Consider the following 21,111-nt stretch of genomic DNA (forward strand, 5'->3'; position numbering starts at 1 on the left):
GGAGCGACGGAGGATGAGGGATGATGTGATAGAGGTGTATACGACGATGAGAGGCATCGATCAAGTGCATAGTAAGAGGCATTTTCGAAGGGCTGAATTGGCTATCACGAGAGGGCTCAGTTTTAAGGTGCTTGGAAGTACGTACAGAGGAGATGTCAGGGGTAAGACTTTGACGTAGAGAGTGGTGAGTGCGTGGAATGGGCTACCGGCGATGGTGGTGGAGAAGTACACGGTAGGGTCTTTTAAGAGACTTCTGGATAGGTACACGGAGCTTAGAAAAATAGTGGGCTATCGGTAACCCTAGGTGATTTCTATAGTAAGTACTTGTTTGGCACAGCATTGTGGGCTGAAAAACCTGTATTGTGCTTTAGTTTTTCTATGATTCTATGTTTCTATGAAGCAAATGTGTACGTTATACTGCAGAAGCGATAGGTTAACGACCTCATGTACACTCCAGCCAGCTGATCAAAAACACAGGTGCTTAGTACTTTGCCAAGTACCGCGACTAGTCTGGATGCTATTCATGGGTTCGCCCTCGAAGTATACAACTAGGCTTATACAACAGTATTTATGTTTCTCCAGAAAGCCACAATACTGAATAACAACATAACAGTGCGAAGCTTCCAAACATTTGGAAATCAGTGCGCTTGGCTATGCCTGTACCTCATGTTTTACCATCTTGAGCCGAGAAAAGAAATAACGACAAACTCTAGTTGCGCGTATAGGGACTTATATGTAGATTTTATTTTGTTACTCCCGCTAACTATATGATTTTCAGACTCCAACATGCGCCTTTGCCACCAAGTAGTATTTTTCCTATATAACACTGGACAGCATATTTTTCACAACGGGTACTTCTTCAGAATTTATTTGGTTTATGTTAGACTGCTTGATGCTGAACATCATCAAAATGTTCATACTTCTTTTATCACAGAAATAATGCGTATTGCATAACGGTGCTGACGGTTTACGATAGTTCAACTGAGATAAATTCCATAAGGTACGCCCCAAAATATCCAGGAAGAAAATCCTTGTTTTCCAGTGCAATATATATTGAACAATATTATTAGTCTGGGAGAGTGGAATGCTCCAATGCAATGGTTTTCCCTCTTAAAAGAAACACCTTTCTGCGCAGTTTCTTCCTGCAGTTCACATCACAGTGCAATTGCAGCAATCTGTCATGGTGGGACACAAGGGACAACAAACGATTAAACTCACTGGATCATATAAATGCTGATGCGTCTTATCTCTTCCACTTTGCACTCTGAGTGAATGCGAATGTTGTGCTAAATTTAAGACCAAAATGTTATCTTAATGCTGGTGTCATGACTTACGGAGATATCTGCTGAAAATAATACCAAATGAGTCATCTTCTCAACAACTGCATTTTATGGTTGTACAATGTTAAATACTTAGGACGACAATGCAGCTTTAAGAGCAGCAGTTGTAATTGTCGAAAAGAACTGGTTGTGTCGCTGTCTACCAATGAGAAGCTGCAGTATACTGATAGATCCATTGCCCCTCCTTCACTCGGAATAAAAGGACAGAGGCGACTGAAAACACGATCCTTACGTGCGTTTTAACTATGGAGTCAGGATGATGCAGAAAAAATATCCTGCCTGTATAGATTCGGTCCTTATCTGCATGTGTCTGCATTTTGTCGTTCGGAGGGTCTAGCCGATAAATCGAGGCCTGGTTTCGCAAATTAACTGCATACGTAACAATGGCGTGTGTACGGAGGTTAAACCTCATTCTAATTGCTTCCATTTTCATCTTGTGTGCCCTGGAGAAGATTTCCGGGCAAATCAGTTACTCTATTCAGGAGGAAATGGAAGAAACGTCATTTGTTGGGAATATTGCTGAGGATTTGGGATTGAATATACAGCAATTATCAACTCGTAAATTCCGACTGAGCGCTGATGACGGAGGGCGGTATATGAAGGTCAGTTTGAAAAATGGGGTTTTGTCTACTCGTGAAAAAATCGACCGGGAACGTCTTTGTGGACAAACAGATAGGTGTACGATGCCCTTTGAAATAATACTGGAAAATCCGTTGGAGGTACTTCACGGCGAGCTGGTGATTCTTGATGCGAATGACAATTCACCCACTTTCCGGGATAGTAGTATTCCGTTGGAGATATCCGAAGCCGTTTCTACCGGAGCACGCTTCCGTCTCGAGAGTGCCGAAGACCCCGATATTGGAAGAAATACTGTCGTTGACTACGCAATCAGTTCAAGTGAGTACTTTAGTCTAAAATCACGGAGAACCGAGGGGGGTATTGTAATTGCCGAATTGCTGTTAGAGAAATCTTTGGACCGGGAATTGCAGTCATCTTTTCAGCTTGTGCTTACGGCGATGGACGGTGGGACCCCTCAGAGATCCGGAACAGCTCAGATACTCATTACTGTACTAGACTTCAATGATAATTCACCTGTATTCGAGCATGATGTTTACCGGAGTAGCATAAGGGAAAATACACCGCGAGGTACATTAGTGATGAAAGTTAAAGCAAATGATTTGGACGAAGGGCTGAATGCAGAGCTGACATATTCCTTCAGTGGACTTACTTCACAACGGGTGCATGGTGTTTTCAGTTTGATCCCAGAAACTGGAGAGATTGTAACTGAAGGGCCTCTAGATTTTGAAGAAACAAACAGCTACTCACTCGATATTCAAGCTGTTGATCATGGGTCTCCTGCGAATACAGGACACGCCAATGTCCAGATTAAAATTATTGACGTGAATGACAACACACCCGAAATAAAGGTGACGTCAATGACTAACCAAATCCCGGAAAATGCCCCAGCGGGAACTTATATAACATTAATCAATGTTATTGATCGTGATTCTGGAAAAAACGGTCAAGTGCGCTGCGAGATACAAAAGAATCTACCTTTTACGTTACAAGCATCATCAAATCATTATAAGTTAGTTACACGGGAAAGATTGGACCGTGAATCGGTATCTGGGTATGCAATTCATTTTTCAGCCTGGGATTTGGGGTCACCTTCTCTGTCAACAAATACAATCATCCATATTGTAGTTACTGATGTAAACGATAACGCCCCACGCTTTTCTGAACTATCCTATAACGTATATGTGGCTGAAAATAATGCTCCTGGCACATCCATTTTCACAGTGTCTGCGTCCGATCCTGATCTGGGGCAGAATTCATCTGTTTCCTATTCCATTCTGGACGATCATTTCCAAAATCTACCAGTGTCCACATACCTCAGCGTTAACTCCATGAACGGCACCATTTACGCCTTGCGCTCTTTTGACTATGAGGAATTCAAAACATTTCAGATCCATGTTCAAGCCCGTGACGCTGGGGTTCCCTCACTGAGCAGCAGCGCTACAGTGCATGTGATTATTCTGGATCAAAATGACAACGCTCCGGTAATAGTTTCACATTCAGCAGAGAGTGGATCAGCAGCCGCGGAGATCATTCCTCTGTCAGCGGGTCAGGGGTATTTCGTCACCAGAATTATGGCTACAGATGTAGATTCTGGTCAGAACGCCAGGTTCTTTTACCAAATAGTGAAAGCTACTGACCCAAACTTGTTTACCATTGGTCAAACTTCCGGGGAAATCAGAACAACGCGCAAAATCATGGAGGGTGATCTTTCCACACAAACGTTGGTCATCATGGTGAAAGACAACGGGCAGCCAAACCTATCCAGCACGGTTACCCTTCACATCACAATTTTGCAGAATAGCACCGAAACACTCCCCGAGAGCAGTAATTCAGTGAATACTTCCGAATATTTGTCAGATCTAAATCTTCATTTATTGATTATTTTCAGCTGCACTTCCATTGTCTTCCTTCTAATTATCATTGTGTTGATCGGGATCAAGTGTAAACAGGACAGAAATAACCCCCAAGAGTACATGTCCCCCAGTTACTGTTACAAACATGGAGATATGCTGGATACGTGTAATCGAAGATCTGCAATGGAGGAAACTTTACGTTATCCCGGTACTGAGCAGTTAGTCCGTATGCCTGGAGTGCCTCAGTACTCAGTCCGTCTTTCTCCAGAATCAGCGCAAAGCGACTTCCTTTTCTTGAAGCCATGCGGCCCTCCCACCTCTCAGAATCAATCCTAAATTAGAGATGGGTAAGATCAACGCATGCCCAGTTTAATGTGATTATTTTTGTTTATATTTTGGGTTGTGGTACAGTGGGGTAAAGTATTTAAGAACATATAAGTCAAATATAATGGCAGAATATAGCAATACTGGTAAGATTCTTGGCAGTGTGGAGGATCAGAGGGATCTTGGGGTCCGAATCCATAGGACACTCAAAGCTTCTACACAGGTTGACTGTGGTTACTACGGTGCATTGGCCTTCATGAATCGTGGATTGAGTTTAAGAGCCGAGAGGTAATGGTGCAGCTGTATAGGATCCTGGTCGGACCCCACTTGGAGTACTGTGCTCAGTTCTGGTAGCCTCACTACAGGAAGGTCGTGGAAACCATAGAAAGGGTGCAGAGGAGATTTGCAAGGATGTTGCCTGGATCGGGGAGCAAGCCTTATGCGAATAGGTTGAGTGAACTTGGCCTTTCCTCCTTGGAGCGACGGAGGGTGACAAGTGACCTGATAGAGGTTTATAAGATGATGAGAGGCATCGATCGTGTGGATAGTCAGAGGCTTTTTTTACAGGGCTGAAATGGTTGCAACAAGAGGACCGAGGTTTAAGGTGCTGGGGAGTAGGTACAGAGGAGATGTCAAGGGTGAATGTCTTACTCAGAGAGTGGTGAGTGCGTGAAATGGGCTGCCGGCAACGGTGCTGGCAGGCGGATATGATAGGGTCTTTTAAAAGACTTTTAGATGGGTACATGGAGCTTAGTAAAATAGAGGGCTATAGGTAAGCCTAGTAATTTCCAAATAGGGACATGTTCGCCACAACTCCGTGGGCCGAAGGCCCTGTATGGTGCTGTACGTTTTCTATGTTTCCATGTTTCTAGCACATGCTGAGTGCCTGCAGAATATTGTTTTCATTTGACAACCCACATCTCTATTCTGTTTCCGTTTTTATTCTGCGATTTGGTATACCTTCATCAGGAATTCATTTCAAAGTACTAACGAATTTTTAGCATCTTATTTTTCCAATACGACCACTTTACGTACACATAACAATCAGATACACCATACATTTTTACGCAACATATTCAATAGCAACCCATTTGTGAGCGCCATTCAGACACAGGTAATACGATCCTCTTCAAGGTTAACATATACCACTCTCAGGTGCTTAGATTGTGGTTACTGGATATTTTATTTTTGACCACCATAACAATTAGATCCCTCTTCACAAGGGTGCAAGCATGATTTCACAAAGGAAATATGTTAGAACATAGAAAACCTACAGCACAATACAGGCCTTCGGCCAACAAAGCTGTGCCGAACACATCCTTATCTTACAACTCTACCTCGGCTTACCCATAACACTTGATTTTGTTAAGCTCCGTGAACCAATCCAATAAGCTCTTAAAAGAGCCTAGCGTTTCTACCTCCAGCACCGCCGCCGGCTGCCTATTCTAACGTACTCACCACTCTCTGCGGAAAAACAATTACCCCTGACATCTCTGTACCTGCTTCCTACCACCTTAAACCTATGCTCTCTCGTGCTAGCCATTTCAGCTCTGGGGGAAAAAAAAAGTTTCTCTACCTAATCACACAATCAATGCCTCTCATTATCTTGGTCTGATCAGGGTTCTATATAGCTGCAACATTACCTCTCCGCTCCTAAACTCAATCCCACGATTGATGAAGTCCAATACACTGGACGCCTTCTTAACCACAGAGTCAACCTGCACAGCTGCTTTGAGTGTCGTATGGACGTGGACCCCAAGATCCCTCTGATCCTCCACACTTCCAAGAGTCTTGCCATTAATCGTATATTCTGCCATCATATTTGACCTATCAAAATGAATAAATTCGCACTTATCTGGTTTGAACTCCATCTGCCACTTCTCAGCCCAGTTTTGCATTCTATCAATGTTCTGCTGTAATATCTGACAGCACTCCACACTATTCACAACACCTCCAACCTTTGTGCCATCAGCAAACTTACTAACCCATCCCTCCAATTCCTCATTCAGGTCATTTGTAAAAATCACTAATAGTAAGTGTCCCAGCACAGATCCCTGAAGCACTCCACTGGTGACCGACTTCCATGTAGAATATGACCCGTCTACTAACACTCTTTGCCTTCTGTAGGCAAGCCAGTTCTGGATCCACAAAGCAATGCTCCCTTGGATCCCATGCCTCCTTACTTACTCACTAAGCCTTGCATGGGGTACCTTATCAAATGCCTTGATGAAATCCACATACACTACATCTAATGCTCTTCCTTCATCAATGTGTTTTGTCACATCCACAAAAAATTCAATCAGGCTCGTAAGGCACGACCTATCCTTTACAAAGCCATGCTGACTATGTCAGTCTTCACTTCTGGAAAACACAAGAGTTCTTCGTTTCATATCCGGAGTGTTTCTCAGAACAAGTATAAAAAATAACGACTACCGTGTTGTATTCACAGAAGAGGAGATTGGGGGATGGATGGAACAAAGCAGGGTTTCCCCAACTTTTTTTATGCCATAGACCCCTACCGTTAAGCAAGTGGTCCATGGACTCCAGTTTGGACTCATGCGAATATCACTGAAATGGTCAGTGCATGGGAGGAATCGGAACAGTTAAGTCGATATTGATTTTTTTTTTCTTCTGGATAACGTGCTGCTAATAACAACAGGAATTTAGAACATGCCAAACAGCCGCGAATCAGTCTGTCTTTAAACTACGTTGATACCTTCTTCTACAAGAAAGATGAAGAACACTCTAACTGCTTGTTACTTTAGAGCTCCTTCACGACTTCATACATGTCCCATTGTCTCCAGCTAAGATTCCACATCTTTCACGTAGACTACAGAACGGCAAGAGATGCAAAATAGACCTTTTTTTTTATCACCTAAGCCGCCAGAGTCCAGTTATCTCTCTTGTCAGGAAGAATTGATGTGCATGCAACTCTTCTAATGTAATTCGAAAGACAAATCGCTGATTTGGATAAATCCCCGTGGTGAGATCCAGCGTTTCCTGGGATATTACGCGAATATGGGGTGGGGGGGGGATGCAAACGTCTGAAGGGCATTTTTCCTTTTTAATCTTTGCCATGGGAAAACTGTCTAATGTTATGCTGATATTTAAGAACGGTTACAAAAGCAATCCAGGGCTCCTCAGGCCTGCGAGCCTCACACCACTGGTGGTAAAATTACAAGAGTGTTCATTGAGGGCCAGAGTCTCTTAGGATTTGTAATGGGAAGGAATTAAAGTTTCGTGAGTAGGATAACATAGAAACATAGAAACATAGAAAACCTATTGCACAATAAAGGCCCATCAGCCCACAAAGCTGTGCGGAACGTGCCCTTACCTTAGGAATTACCTCGGGTTACCCATAGCCATCTATTTTTCTAAACTCCATGTACCTATGCAGGAGTCTCTTAAAAGACCCTATCGTATCCACCTCCACCACCATTGCTGGCAGCCCAGTCCGTGCACTCATCACTCTGTGTGTAAAAAAAAACTTACACCTGCCATGCCCTCTGTACCTTCCTCTAAACACCGTGAAGCTGTGCCGTCTCGTCTTAGCCATTTCAACCCTGCGGGGGGGGGGGGGCACCTCTGACTATCCACACGATCACTGCTTCTCATCATCTTATACACCTCTAACAGGTCACCTCTCATCCTCCACTGCTCCAAGGAAGAAAAGGCCGAGTTCACTCAACCTGTTCTCTTAAGGCATGTTCCCCAATCTAGGCAACATGCTCGTAAATCTCCTGGGCACTATTTCTATAGTTTCTACATCCTTCCTGTAGTGAGGTGACCAGAACTGAGCACAACACTCAAAGTGGGGCCTGACCAGCCGTAACATTACGTCTCGGCTCTTACACTCAATCCCACAGTTGATGAAGGCCAATGCACTGTATGCTTTCTTAACAACAGCGTCAATCTGCGCAGCAGCTTTGAGTGTCCTATGGACTCGGAGACCAAGTTCCCTCTGATCCCTCACACTGCTAAGAGTCTTACCAGTAGTATTATATTCTGCCAACATATTTGACCTACCAAAATGAACCACCTCACACTTATCTGGGTTGAACTCCATCTGCTATTTCTCAACCTAATTGTGCATCCTATCGAGGTCCCGCTGTAACCTCTGACAGGCCTCCACACTATCCATAACATACCCAACCTTTGCGTCATCAACAAATTTACTTATCATTCCCCTCACTCCCTCATCCAGGACATTTATGAAAATCCCGAAGAGAAGGCGTTCCAGAACAGATCCCTGAGACACACCACTGGTCACCAACCTCTATGGAGAATATGACCCGGCTGCAACTACTCTTTGCCTTCTGTGGGCAAGCCAGTTCTGTATCCACAAAGCAATTTACCCTTGGATCCCATGCTTACTTACTTTCTCAATAAGCTTTGCATGGAAAACCTTTTGGAATATCTTGCTGAAATCCATATACTCTACATCTACTGCTCTATCTTCATCATCGCGTTTATTCACATCCTCAAAAATTTCAATCAGGCTCGCAAGGCACGAACCACCTTTGGCAAAGCCATGCTGACTATTCTTAATCACATTATGCCTCTCCAAATGTTCATAAATCTTGCCTCTTAGGATCTTTTCCATCAACTTACCAACCACTGAGGTAAAACTCACTGGTCTATAATTTCCTGGGCCAACTCTACTCCCTTCCTTGAATAAGGCAACAACATCTAGAACCCTCCAATCCTCTGGAACCTCTCCTGCCCCAATTGATGATGCAAAGATCATTGTCAGAGTTCAGTAATCTGCTCCCATGCCTCCCGCAGTAGATTGGGGTACATCTCATCCGGTCCCGGAGAATTAACCAACTTGATGCTTTCTAAAACTTCAACACATCCACTTTCTTAATGTCTATAGCTCAATCTTTTCAAACCGCTGTAAGTCAGCCCTACAATCGCAAAGATCCTTTTCCGTTGTGAATACTGAAACAAAGTATTCATTAAGTATCTCTGCTATATCCTGAATCTTCCATCCACACTGTTTCATTGTCACACTTGATTGGTCCTATTCTCTCACGTCTCATTTCTTGCTCTTCACATCCTTCTAGAATGCCTTGGGGTTTTCCTCAATCCGGCTCGTCAAGGCCTTCTTCTGGCCTTTTCTTGCTCTCCTAATTTCATTCTTAAACTCTTTCCTACTAGCCTTATAATCTTCTAAATCTCTATCATTACCTAGTTTTTTTTTGAAACTTTCGTGAAGTTTTCTTTTCCTAACAGACAATAGGCAATAGACAATAGGTGCAGGACTTGGCCATTCGGCCCTTTGAACCAACACGGCCATTCACTGTGATCATCCACAGTCAGTAGCCCGTTCCTCCCTGATCCCCATAACCTCTGATTCCGCTATCTTTAAGAGTTCTATCCACCTCTTTCTTGAAAGCATCCAGAAACCTGGCGTCCACTGCCTTCTGGGGCAAAGCATTCCACATATTCACCACTCTCCGGGTGAAAAAAGTTTTTCCTCAACTCCGTCCTAAATGGCCTACCCCTTATTCTTAAACTGTGGCCTCTGGTTCTGGACTTACTCATTAGTGGGAACATGCTTCCTGCCTCCAGCGTGTCCAATCCCTTAATGATCTTATATTTTCAATCAGATACCCTCTCATCCTTCTAAATTCCAGTGTATACAAGCCCAGTCTCTCCAATCTTTCAACATGTGGCAGTCCCGCCATCCCGGGAGGTAACCTTGTGAACCTACGCTGCACACTCTCAATAGCAAGAATGTCCTTTCTCAAATTTGGAGAACAAAACTGCACACAATACCCCAGGTGTGGTCTCACCAGGGCCCTGTACAGCTGCAGAAGGACCCTTTTGCTTCTATACTCAATTGCCCTTGTTATGAAGGCCAGCATGCCATTAGCTTTCTTCACTGCCTGCTGTACCTGCATGCTTGCTTTCAGCGACTGATGTACAAGAACACCTAGATCGCGTTGTAATTCCCCTTTTCCTAAATTGACTCCATTTAGGTAATAATCTGCCTTCCTGTTCATACCACCAAAGTGGATAACTTCACATTTATCCAAATCAAACTGCATTTGCCATGCATCCGCCCACTCACCCAGCCTGTCCAAGTCACCCTGCATTCTCATATCATCCTCCTTACATTTCACACTGCCACCCAACTTGGTGTCATCTGCAAATTTGCTAATGTTACTTTTAATCCCTTTATCTAAATCGTTATTGTATATTGTAAACAGCTGCGGTTCCAGCTCTGAACCCTACGGTACCCCACAGGTCACCGCCTACCATTCCGAGAGGGACCCGTTAATCGCTACACTTTGTTTCCTGTCAGCCAGCCAATTTTTAATCCATGTCAGTACTCTGTCCCCAATACCATTTGCCCTAATTTTTCCCATTAATCTCCTATGTGGGACTTTATCAAAGGCTTTCTGAAAGTCCAGGTACACTACATCCACTGGCTCTCCCTTGTCCATTTTCATAGTTACATCCTCAAAAAATTCCAGAAGATTAGCCAAGCACGATTTCCCCTTCGTAAATCCATGATGACTCGGACCTATCCTGTCACTGCTATCTAAATGTGTCATAATTTCATCTTTAATAATTCCACCACTGACGTCAGGCTAACCGGTTTATAAATCCCTGTTTCTCTGTCCCTCCTTTCTTGAAATATGGGTCAACATTAGCCACCCTCCAATCCACAGGAACTGATCCTGAATCTATAGAAGATTGGAAAATGATCACCAATGCGTCTACGATTTCTAAAGCCACCTCCTTAAGTATCCTGGGATGCAGACCATCAGGTCCCAGGGCCTTATCAGCCTTCAGACTCAACAGTCTATCCAACACTATTTCCTGCCTGATATAAATTTCCTTCAGTTCATCCATTACCCTAGGTCCTTTGGCCATATTATATCTGGGAGATTGTTTGTGTCTTCCCGAGTGAAGACAGATCCAAAGTACCTGTTCAATTCGTCTGCCATTTCCTTGTTCCCCATAATAAAGTTACCGGTTTCTGTCTTCAAGGGCCCAATTTTGGTCGTAACTTTTTTTTTTCTTTTGACATACCTAAAGAAGCCTTTACTATCCTCCTTTACATTCCTGGCTAGTTTACCTTCGTACCTCATTTTTTTTCCCTGTGTCGCTTTTTAGTTATCTTCTGTTGCTCTTTAAAAGTTTCCCAATCCTCCAGCTTCCCACTCATTTTTGCTATGTTATACTTCTTCTCTTTTATTTTTATTCTGTCCTTTACTTCCCTTGTCAGCCATGGCCTCCCCTTACTCCCCTTGGGATCTTTCTTCCTCTTTGGAATGAACAGATCCTGCACCTTCTGCATTATTGCCAGAAGTACCTGCCATCGTTGTTCCACTGTCATCCCTGCTAAGGTATCGTTCCATTGAACTTTGGCCAGCTCCTCCGTCATAGCATCATAGTTCCTTTTGTTCAACTGTAATACTGACACTTCCGATTTTCCCTTCTCCCTCTCAATTTGTACATTAAAACTTATCATATTATGGTCACTACCTCCTAATGGCTCCTTTACCTCGAGATCTCTGAACAAATCCGGTTCATTGCACAACACTAAATCTTGAATTGGCTTCTCTCTGGCATGCTCCAGTACAAGCTGTTCTAAGAATCCATCTCGGCGTCACTCCACAAACTCCCTTCCTTGGGGTCCAGTGCCAACCTGATTCCTCCAGTCTACCTGCATGTTGAAATCCCTCATATCAACTGTAGCATTACCTTTGCGACAAGCCAATTTTAACTCTTGATTCAACTTACACCCTACATCCAGACTACTGTTTGGGGACCTGTAGATAGCTCCCATTAAGGTCTTTCTGCTTTTAGAGTTTCTCAGTTCTATCCATACTGACTCTACATCTCCTGATTCTGTTTCCCCTCGCAAGGGACTGAATATCAGTCCTCACCAACAGAACCACGGCACCCCCTCTGACATCAGTCTGTCATTTCGATAGGAAGTATATCCTTGAATATTCATTTCCCAGGCCCTGTCCACTTGAAGCCATGTCTCTGTTATTCCCACAACATCATACTTACCAATTTCCAACTGCGCCTCAAGCTGATCCACTTTATTTCTTATACTCCGTGCATTCATATACAATACTTTTAATTCATTACTCCCCTCACCTCCCATATCAATTCCTATTTCACTTGGTCATAGTGTACGATCCCTTCTTGAAGAAACCGGAGATAACCACCTTGGAATTCCTGCTTTTCAGCCTTCTTCCGAGTTCTCTGAAGTCATACTGTAGAATGTCTTTCCTCTTCTTCCCCACATCATTTTTGCTGATATGCGCCACCACTTCCGGATGTTCACCTTCACCCTTGAGAATTCCCTGCACTCGGTCCGTGACGTCCTGGATCCTGGCACCAGGAAGACAACACACCATTCTTAAATCTTGCCTGCTGCGGCAGAAACCCCTTTCAGTACCTCTTACTATGGAGTCCCCTACTACCACGGCTCTGTCTGACGTCTGTCTCCTCGGCTTTGCTTCAGCGCCATTTTTTGACTCGCAGACCTGACTGCCTTTTACGCTGGCATCATCTTCTGTCCCGACAGCTTCCAAGAGGGTGAATCTGTTTACGAGATGACTGGATTTTCAACAATCTTTGTACACTCGGGTTCCTGTACCCTACCATCCTTTTTCTGTCTCATTGGAACGTACCTATGCAGAACGCCACGCCAATATCCTTGAGCATTTGCCAGATTTCTTCCATGTATTTCCCTGAGAAAATCTGTCCCCAATTTATGCCCAAGTTCCTGCCCGATAGCTTCATATTTCCCCCTAGTAAAATTAAACGCTTTCCTAACTTGTCTGTACCTATCCCTGTCCAACACTATGGTAAAGGAGATATAATTATGATCACTATCTCTAAAGTGATCTGCCACTGATAGACCGGACGCCTGACCAGGTTTATTTCCCAATACTAGATCAAGTTCAGCCTCTTCTCATGTAGACTTATCTACATATTGTGTCAGAAAATCTTCCTGAACACACCTAACAAACCTGAACCCATCTAAACCCATTGTTTTAGGGAGATGCCAATCAATATTTGGGTAATTAAAATCTCCCACTACGATACCCTGATATTATTACACCTTCCATAATGTGTCCCCCTATCTGCTCCCCGAAGTCCCTGTTACTTTTGGGTGGTCTATAAAAAAAACTCAGTGGAGTTATTGACCCCTACCTGCTTCTAACTTCAACCCACAGACAATCAGTAGACAATCCCTCCATGACTTCTTCGTTTTCTGCAGCCGTGGCACTATCTGTGATCAGCAGTGCCACGCCCCCACCTTTTTGCCTCCCTCCCTGTCCTTTCTGACGTATCTATCGCCTGGCAATCTAAGTAACCATTCCTGCCCCTGAACCATCCAAGTATCTGCAATAGCCACAACATCATAGCTCCAAATAGTGATCCACGCTCTAAGCTATCCGCTTTGTTCATGATGCTTCTTACATTAAAATAGACACATCTAAAACAATCGGTCTGAGCGCATCCCTTCTCTATCACCTTCCTATCCTCCTTCTCGAACTGTCTCCAATCTTTCTCCGTTTGTTTGCTAACAGCCCATCCTCCGTCTCTTGAGTTCGTTTCCCATCCCCAGCAATTCGAATTTAAACTCTTCCCAATAGCCTTAGCAAACCTCCCTGCCAGGATGTTAGTCCACCTCCGATTCAGGTGCAACGCGGCTTTTTTGTACAGGTCCGAAAAGAGGTCCCAATAATGCAGTAATCTGAATCCCTGCCCCCTACTGCAATCCCTGAGCCATGCATTCATCCTCAACCTCAGTTTATTCGTATACTCACTGTTGCGTAGCACAGACAGTAATCCAGAGATTACTATCTTTGAGGTCCTGCTTCTCAACCTCCTCCCTAGCTCCTTGTAGTTTGTTTTCAGAGCCTCCTCCTCCCCTTTCCTACCTATGTCGTTGGTATCAGACGCACCACGACCACTGATGTGCACCTTTCCATTTCAGGATACCGTGGACGCGATCCGAAACATCCTGGACCCTGGCACGGGGGAGGCAAACTACCATCCGGGTTTGTTTCCTGCGTCCACAGAGTCGCCTGTCTGACCTCCTAACTGTTGATTCCCCTTAGTAGGCTGTCCCCCGCCAAGAGCACTGAAACAGGAGTACTTATTGTTAAGGCGGACAGCCACTGTATTACTCTCTGGTATTTGCATCTTGCCCATCCCTCTTCTGACTGTTACCCACTTATCTGTCTCCAGAGGCCCTGTGTGACTACAATTTGACGCACCTGGAAGCTGACTAAGAAGCTGCAATTTGACGCACCTGGCTGAAATTTGTCCGCTCTACAAAGCTGTCTCCATTTAAACTTCGCGCCGGTCTAACTCGCAGTGGTCTCTTTTCGCTCCTTATGCAAATATAAGGACAAGAAATTGCTCAGAATGGAAAAAAATAGCGTAAGCTAATACAGTGAGTACAGAATGGTACAGTGGCGAAAATTTGAAATGAAGCAGAATGCTGAATTTCTGTAGAAAGGAACGGATAGCTTTCTGACAAAGTATGTGACCGATAGTAAGATAGGTGGAGGAGGGAGTAGTTTTGGCAAACCAGAGAATTTGCAGAAGGAATAAGGCAGATAATGAGAATGGGCAAATAACTGGCACATGGAATATAGTGGAGGGAAGTGCATGGTAATGCATTTTGACAGAACGAGTGAAGGCGTTGACTATTAGGATCATCAGGCCATAACATATAGGAGCAGAATTAAGACATCTGGTCGGTCCATTGACTCTGTTCCGTCATTCCATCATGACTGATCCAATTATCATTTCAGCCCATTCTCCTGCCTTCTCCCCATATCCTTTCATTCCCTGACCAAAAATATACAGAAAGCTTTGAAAACGACAGCTGCCTGTGGCAAGAATTTCACAGATTCAGCACTCTCTGACTAATTATATTCTTTTTCATCTCTTTTCCAAAAGGTTTCCCCTCTAATCTGAGTCTGTGCCTCTGGTCTTAGATTTCCCATCAGAGGAAACATTCTCTTCACATTCATTCTATTAAGGCTTTGCACCATTCGTTGGGTTTTAATGAGGCCACCCCTCGTTCTACTGAATTTCATAAGCCATCCTGGAATAATTTTCGTGAGTCTCCTTTGAAAATCTCCAGTTTCAGTACATCTTCTCTAAGATAAGGGGCCCAAATCTGCTCACAATACTCCAAGTGAGGCCTCAGTAATGCTTTATAAAGTTTCAACATGATATCCTTGCTTTTATATTCCAGTCCTCTTAAAATGAATGCTATCGTTGCATTTGCCTTTCCCACCCAGACTCATCCTGCAAGTTACTCTTGAGGGAATCCTGAACAAGGACTCCCAAGTCCATCTGCACTCCCGTTTTTATTTTTATTTTCTCTGCATTTAGAAAATAGTCATCCCTATCAGTTCTTTCACCAAAGCGAATGACCATACACTTCCCGGCATGGTATTCCATCTGCCACTTCTTGCTCATTCTCCTTATCTGACTAAGCCCTTCTGTTGCCTCCCTACTTGCCCCTCCATCTAGCATCATATCGGCAGTAAGCTTTGCAACAAAGCCATCAACTCCATTATATAAATCATTAGCGTATAAAATAAAAGAATCGGTCCCAACAGAGAACCCTGTGGAACACTAATATTCACCGGCAGCCGGTCAGAAAAGGCTCCCTTTATTCCCACTCTTTGCCTTCTGCCAATTAGCCACTGTTTGATCCATGCTAGAACATTTCCCTTGAGGACATACGAGATGTGGTTGATAAGTTCGTAGCCTAAGTTAGAAGGAGTCAATTTTAGAAAACCTAGCACATTTATTTTTTCCTATACTTACACGCTTAGGGCAGCGGTCGTGGAGCATACAGATCCCTTCTTTGTAGAAGTTGGCGTCTTGGACTTCCAGAAGTGATTGGTAAGTTCGTGGCCTAAAGTAGAAGGAGATGAGGACAAACTACAAACTTTCTGCATTTTCACTCAAAGAGTTCAACTGCACTTGCATGTAACGAGAGCTATATAACTCATCTCCTTTCACCTTATGTCACGAACTTATCAATCACCCCTGCTGTGGACCACCTGGAGGTCCAAGACTTTCTTGTTACATGCACGTGCAGTTCAACTCTTTGAGTGATAATGCAGAAAGTTTGAAGTTAATAACTCATCTCCTTCTACCTTAGGCCACGAACCTATCAATCTCCCCTACAAAGAAGGGATCCGTATGCTCCACGACCGCTGGACTAAATGTGTACATGTAGGAGGGGACTATGTTGAAAACTAAATGTGTTAGGTTTTCTAAAATGGACGCCTTCTACCTTAGACCACAAACTTATCAATCACCCCTTGTATGCTGTCTACAACCTGCATTATTTTGTGCCTTAGTACACTAAGATTTCGTTATTAATAATCGACCCCAACATCTTCCCGACCACTGAGGTCAGACTAACTGGTCTCTAGTTTCCTTTATTCTGCATCTCGCTTCTTGAAGAGTGGAGTGACCTTTACACTTTTCGAGTCTTCCAGAACAATTTCAGAAGCTAATGATTATTGGAAGATCATTTCTAATGTCTCCACGAAATCTTCAGCCACTTATTTCAAAACTGTAGGATGTACACCATCTAGTGCAGGTGACGTACGTACCTTCAGGCCTTCAGTTGCCCAAGAACCTTCTTTCTAGTTATGGGATCTTCACACACACTGAACGGGCCCTGACACCGGGAACTTCCACCATACTGCTAATATCTTCCCCAGGGAAGACTGATGCAAAATGTTAATTCATTTTGTCCGCTATCTCTCAGTACCCGATCACTATCTCTCCAGTATCGTTTCCCAGCGGTATAATATTGACTCTCACCTCTCCTTTACACTTTACGTTCCTGAAGAAACGTATGCTTTCCTGTATTATTATAGGCTAGATCACTTTCGTGTCCATCTTTATCTTCGTAATGACTTTTTAAGATGCTTTCGGTTGGTTTTTAAAATCTTCCCAATTCTCAAGCTTCCCAATGATTTTTGCTCTATTAAATGCTCTCTCTGGCCTTTATATTGGCTTTAATTTCTCTTGTTATCCATTGTTGTGTCATCTGCCTTTTAGAATAATTCTTCTCTTTAGTATGTATATATCCTGTGTCTTCTGTATTCGTTCCAGAAATTCCAGGCAACGTTCCTCAGCCGTCATCCTTGACAGTGTTCTTTTGCAATCACTTCTGACCAACTCCTCTCTCATGCCCCTGTCATTCCCCTTATCCACTATAATGCTAGTACATCTGACTTTCGCTTCTCCTTCAGAAATTTCAGGGTGAATTCGGTCATATTATGATCACTTTCCCTGAAAGGTTTTTTTAAAATCTTAAACTCTAATGTCAATTCTGGTTAATCGCAAAACACCCAATCCAGAACAGCTGTTTCTCTTGTGGGCTCAACCACGAGGTACTCTGCAAAAACCATTTCTTAAGCACTCCAGAAATTCCACTCCCTGTAATTGAGCTGCAACATTATTTTCCCAATCTGTCTGCATATTGAAGTCCCCCATGACTATTGTATCATTAACCCTTTGTTTTGCATTTTCTATCTTCCGTCTTAATTGGTAGGCCACATCCTTGCTATTGTTTGGTGGTATATATGCTCCTCCCATATGGATTCCTTTACCTTTGCAGTTCCCTAGCACTATCCACAATAATTCAACACCTTGCGACCCCATGTCCACTCTTTCTAATGATTTCATTTCATCTTTCTTTTACCAAAGGGATCACGTCGTCCCCCGTCTTTCGTCCTATCCTTCTGGTGCAATGCGTATCCTTTGACGTTAAGCTCCAAGCTATAATCTTTGTGCCATGATTCATTGATAGCTACAACATCATACGTGCTAATCTGCAACTGTGCTGCAAGTTCGTCTACGTTTTTCAGTACACTGCTGGCATTCAGATACAACAGCTTCAATCCTGTATTCAGGCTTTTCAATTTGGTCTGCCTTTTACGTTGCAACTCATCCTGTTAACTGTAATTTTGCCCTATCAACCGCTTCTCCTCACTACACATTGCCTCTGTCTGTAAAACAGCAACTTCATCTTCAGCACTATTTTCCGCCTTTCCTGCATTGAAATACAGGCATCTCAGGACACTAGTCACAAAATGCTCAACCTTCAGTTTCCTAATTTTGTCTGAGGTCTTACCAAGATCTACTTCCACAGCATCTCCACTCAATGTTTTGGCACTCTGCTTCCTACCATGCAGAATTAACAAGCCATACTGCCTGCATATTAGTCACCTTCCATTTCAGGTGCTGAACGTCCTACTGTACAGGTCCCACCCTACCTGGGAAAAAAAAATGATCCAAAAATATTTTGCCCTCCCTCCCACGTATTAAACCCTATAACCTCGCTAGTTCGGCCGCACTAGCACATAGCGCGGTTAACACTCCTGAGATCACAACCCTGGAGGCCCTGCCTTTTGATTTAGCATGTAGCTTCCTGAACACTCTCTGCAGAACCTCGTCATTTGTCGCAACCATCTTATTGGTACATAAATGGACCAGGACTTCCGGTTGTTCTCCTTCCCACTCATGGTTAATGAGGACTAAATCCGAGTTATCCCAGACCCTCGCACGCGACAATCTCGTTCTTGCCCACAGCACCTACTGTTCGTTCCCATTACTAACCAATCTCCTATCATCACAACGTGCCTCTTCTCCTCCCTTCCCTTCTGAGACACAGAGGCAGCCACTGCCAGCGACCAGACGACTGTCACTTTCCTCTGTTAGATCATCCTGCTGACAGATTCCCAAATGATATATCTCTTGTTGAGAGTGATTGCTACAGGGGCACTCTCCACTGGCTCCTTAACCTCGTCCCATCTTTTTTTCCAAACGGGGCGTACATTTAGAAATCAGAGGTGCTAGGGGGGCTTGGGAGTCTACTTACAGGATTCACTAAAGGATAACTTCCTGGTTGAATCCGTGGTAAGAAAGACAAATGCAAATGTTACTATTCCCTTTGAGAGGATGCAGTGCTACGGCTTTATGGAGACTTAAGGCTCAATGCTAAGGGAGACAGGAGCGGAGTTAAGATTGCGCTATACGGCGACTCGTTTGCTTGCATCTTCGGAAACAGCTCTATTTCCTTCATTGATATCTTTATTTTTTCCCTTTTAGGGATCTTTTGAAGACACTGACCTGGAGTTGCACGCAGACTTCGGTTCTTTGCGGGAGTGGGATCCGTTCTCGGGATTTCAGGACTGCCGTTATTCAGCACGCCAAGTGTTCCAGCTTGTACTTGGAAGCCTAAGATCTTGAGGCGCTGGAGATGGGCAGATCGAGGGGTGGTGTCACGGCAGGAGACTCGTGTGTCGTCGGGGGAGTCGGAAAACTACTACTGTGGGCCCGAAAACCCGAGATCTTTGCGAGCTTCAGGCACAGAGCTCGAAAAGAGCGACGTAACGGATATTTAAAATCGTAAACCAGCGAGTTGCTGTTACGTGTCCCCACTGGATGGGAAAATGGAGACACCTCCCTCTCTCTTCTAAGGGAGAGGAGAACCTGTGGTATGTCGAATGCCGGATGAAACGCGAAGTCTCTGTGGTAACTGCGAGTCTGTGTCTTTGCTATTGCTTTGCTCACGCTTGGCTGCTTGCTGGCGGTGCTGATGCTTGCTTTTTTTGCCGGTGGGGGGAGGAGGGATCTTTGCTTGCTGCCGCTTACGCACAGGAGGGGGGAGTTGGGGGTAGTGGCTCTATGGTTCTCGCGTTTAGCTGTCGTTCATTCTTTGGGGTGTTATGTGCTAACAGCAACAGAACACAGACTCAGTTTTTAATGTTAAACAACTATATTTTCAGTATCTGCCCAAAATACAGACAATTAAACCAGTTACTCCCCTAAACAACAATTAACAGTGCTATGCTTTTGTAGCTCACAAAAAGGTGTCATGTTTGGGAACAGTTCTTCTTAAATCTTACTCAAACACAGTCCCAGAAATGGCAATACAGATGATTCCAGAAATCCACGGAAACAGGTGAGGGAAAGAAACTTGTGAATCCACACTAAGAAGACGCGAGTCGGCGATCACGGAAAATTCCAGAGCATCCACGCTGGGAAAACTAGATAGCAGTCACAGTAGATTCCAGACGTTGAGTACCGTTCCAAAATCCATCTAGGGATATCACAAGGTGACTGTAACGGAATATTCCTTAACACATGTGGTCGCCACCTAACACACCCAAATCGCCACAGGAATACTCCAGAAATCCAAGTATGGATCATGTGAAGTGACAGTCAAGTATCCAAAATGCACTGTGTGCCGCTAATTATAACAATCCTCTGGACATGGAGAAGGATTAGACTCGTCCGCTGCTGCAGCGAACTCTTCAACTATCTCCACCCAGCTCGCTCTCCTGCTGGTACTTCGCAGTCTGCTGCTCCTTCTCTGCCGAATGTCCCAGAAACCTGTCCGCATTTTTAAAAATAACGTCATCCACCCGCCTTGTCCAGGCGCCTAAAATGAAAACAAAACGTTGACATGTAATAGGGACACTTCCCTGTTTTCGTGGATGTTTGCGAAGTAAAAAAGATTTGAGATTGTATATTTGATACATTTTTCTGACATTAAATTGGACCTTTGAACCTTTGAAACTTTATAAGGTATTGTTCATATCGCACTTCCATTACACTCATCGCAGAGGAGTACACTTAGCAGTTTCGTACCTCTTTTGTTCAACGGTTTCATAGCTGCAATTTGCAAAGAACAGACAGAATTACATAGTGATCCACGGATATTTTCTCTTTGAAACTTTAGTAGGCAAAAAAAGTCCTCTGTCACCAAAATAGCCGTGTATAAGTATTTTTCGAAGTAAACTTCATCTGGAATTTCTCTGCTGGTATTGTCGATGTAGGCCTTCTCAACAAGTTGAATCTTTGGAACATAATTGTCTGATTGACACATTTTCTCAGAATTACGAAACAACGTGGGACGAAGTTAAATTATATTCACCATTATACTGGGCCTCTTATCTAAGAAGAAAACGTGTTGG

The 21,111-nt window shown here is 43.8% G+C and overlaps 1 protein-coding gene across 4 annotated transcripts; it reads left to right on the plus strand.

Annotated features, from left to right (window-relative positions):
• The first annotated feature begins 1,590 nt into the window (after window positions 1–1,590).
• LOC140200908 (protocadherin gamma-C5-like) lies at window positions 1,591–19,764 on the plus strand. 4 transcript variants are annotated; one of them, XR_011886754.1, is made up of 3 exons: window positions 1,591–4,119; window positions 14,330–14,537; window positions 19,241–19,764. XR_011886754.1 is itself a non-coding variant. In XM_072264557.1 (2 exons), the coding sequence occupies exon 1, from the start codon at window positions 1,724–1,726 to the stop codon at window positions 4,106–4,108; it is 2,385 nt and encodes a 794-aa protein (XP_072120658.1). In that variant the 5' UTR covers window positions 1,591–1,723; the 3' UTR covers window positions 4,109–4,119; window positions 19,241–19,764. The 4 variants fall into 4 exon arrangements, 1 of the variants encoding a protein (XP_072120658.1); XR_011886755.1 differs by having other exon boundaries at window positions 14,330–14,524; XR_011886756.1 differs by having other exon boundaries at window positions 1,591–2,237.
• Window positions 19,765–21,111: the final 1,347 nt, after the last annotated feature.

The sequence above is a fragment of the Mobula birostris genome, chromosome 7 (genome assembly GCF_030028105.1).
Source record: "Mobula birostris isolate sMobBir1 chromosome 7, sMobBir1.hap1, whole genome shotgun sequence".
NCBI lineage: Eukaryota > Metazoa > Chordata > Chondrichthyes > Myliobatiformes > Myliobatidae > Mobula > Mobula birostris.

Bases quoted from the DNA above. Each gene is read 5' to 3' on its own strand.
- LOC140200908 (XM_072264557.1), top strand. From the start codon at position 1,724: ATGGCGTGTGTACGGAGGTTAAACCTCATTCTAATTGCTTCCATTTTC.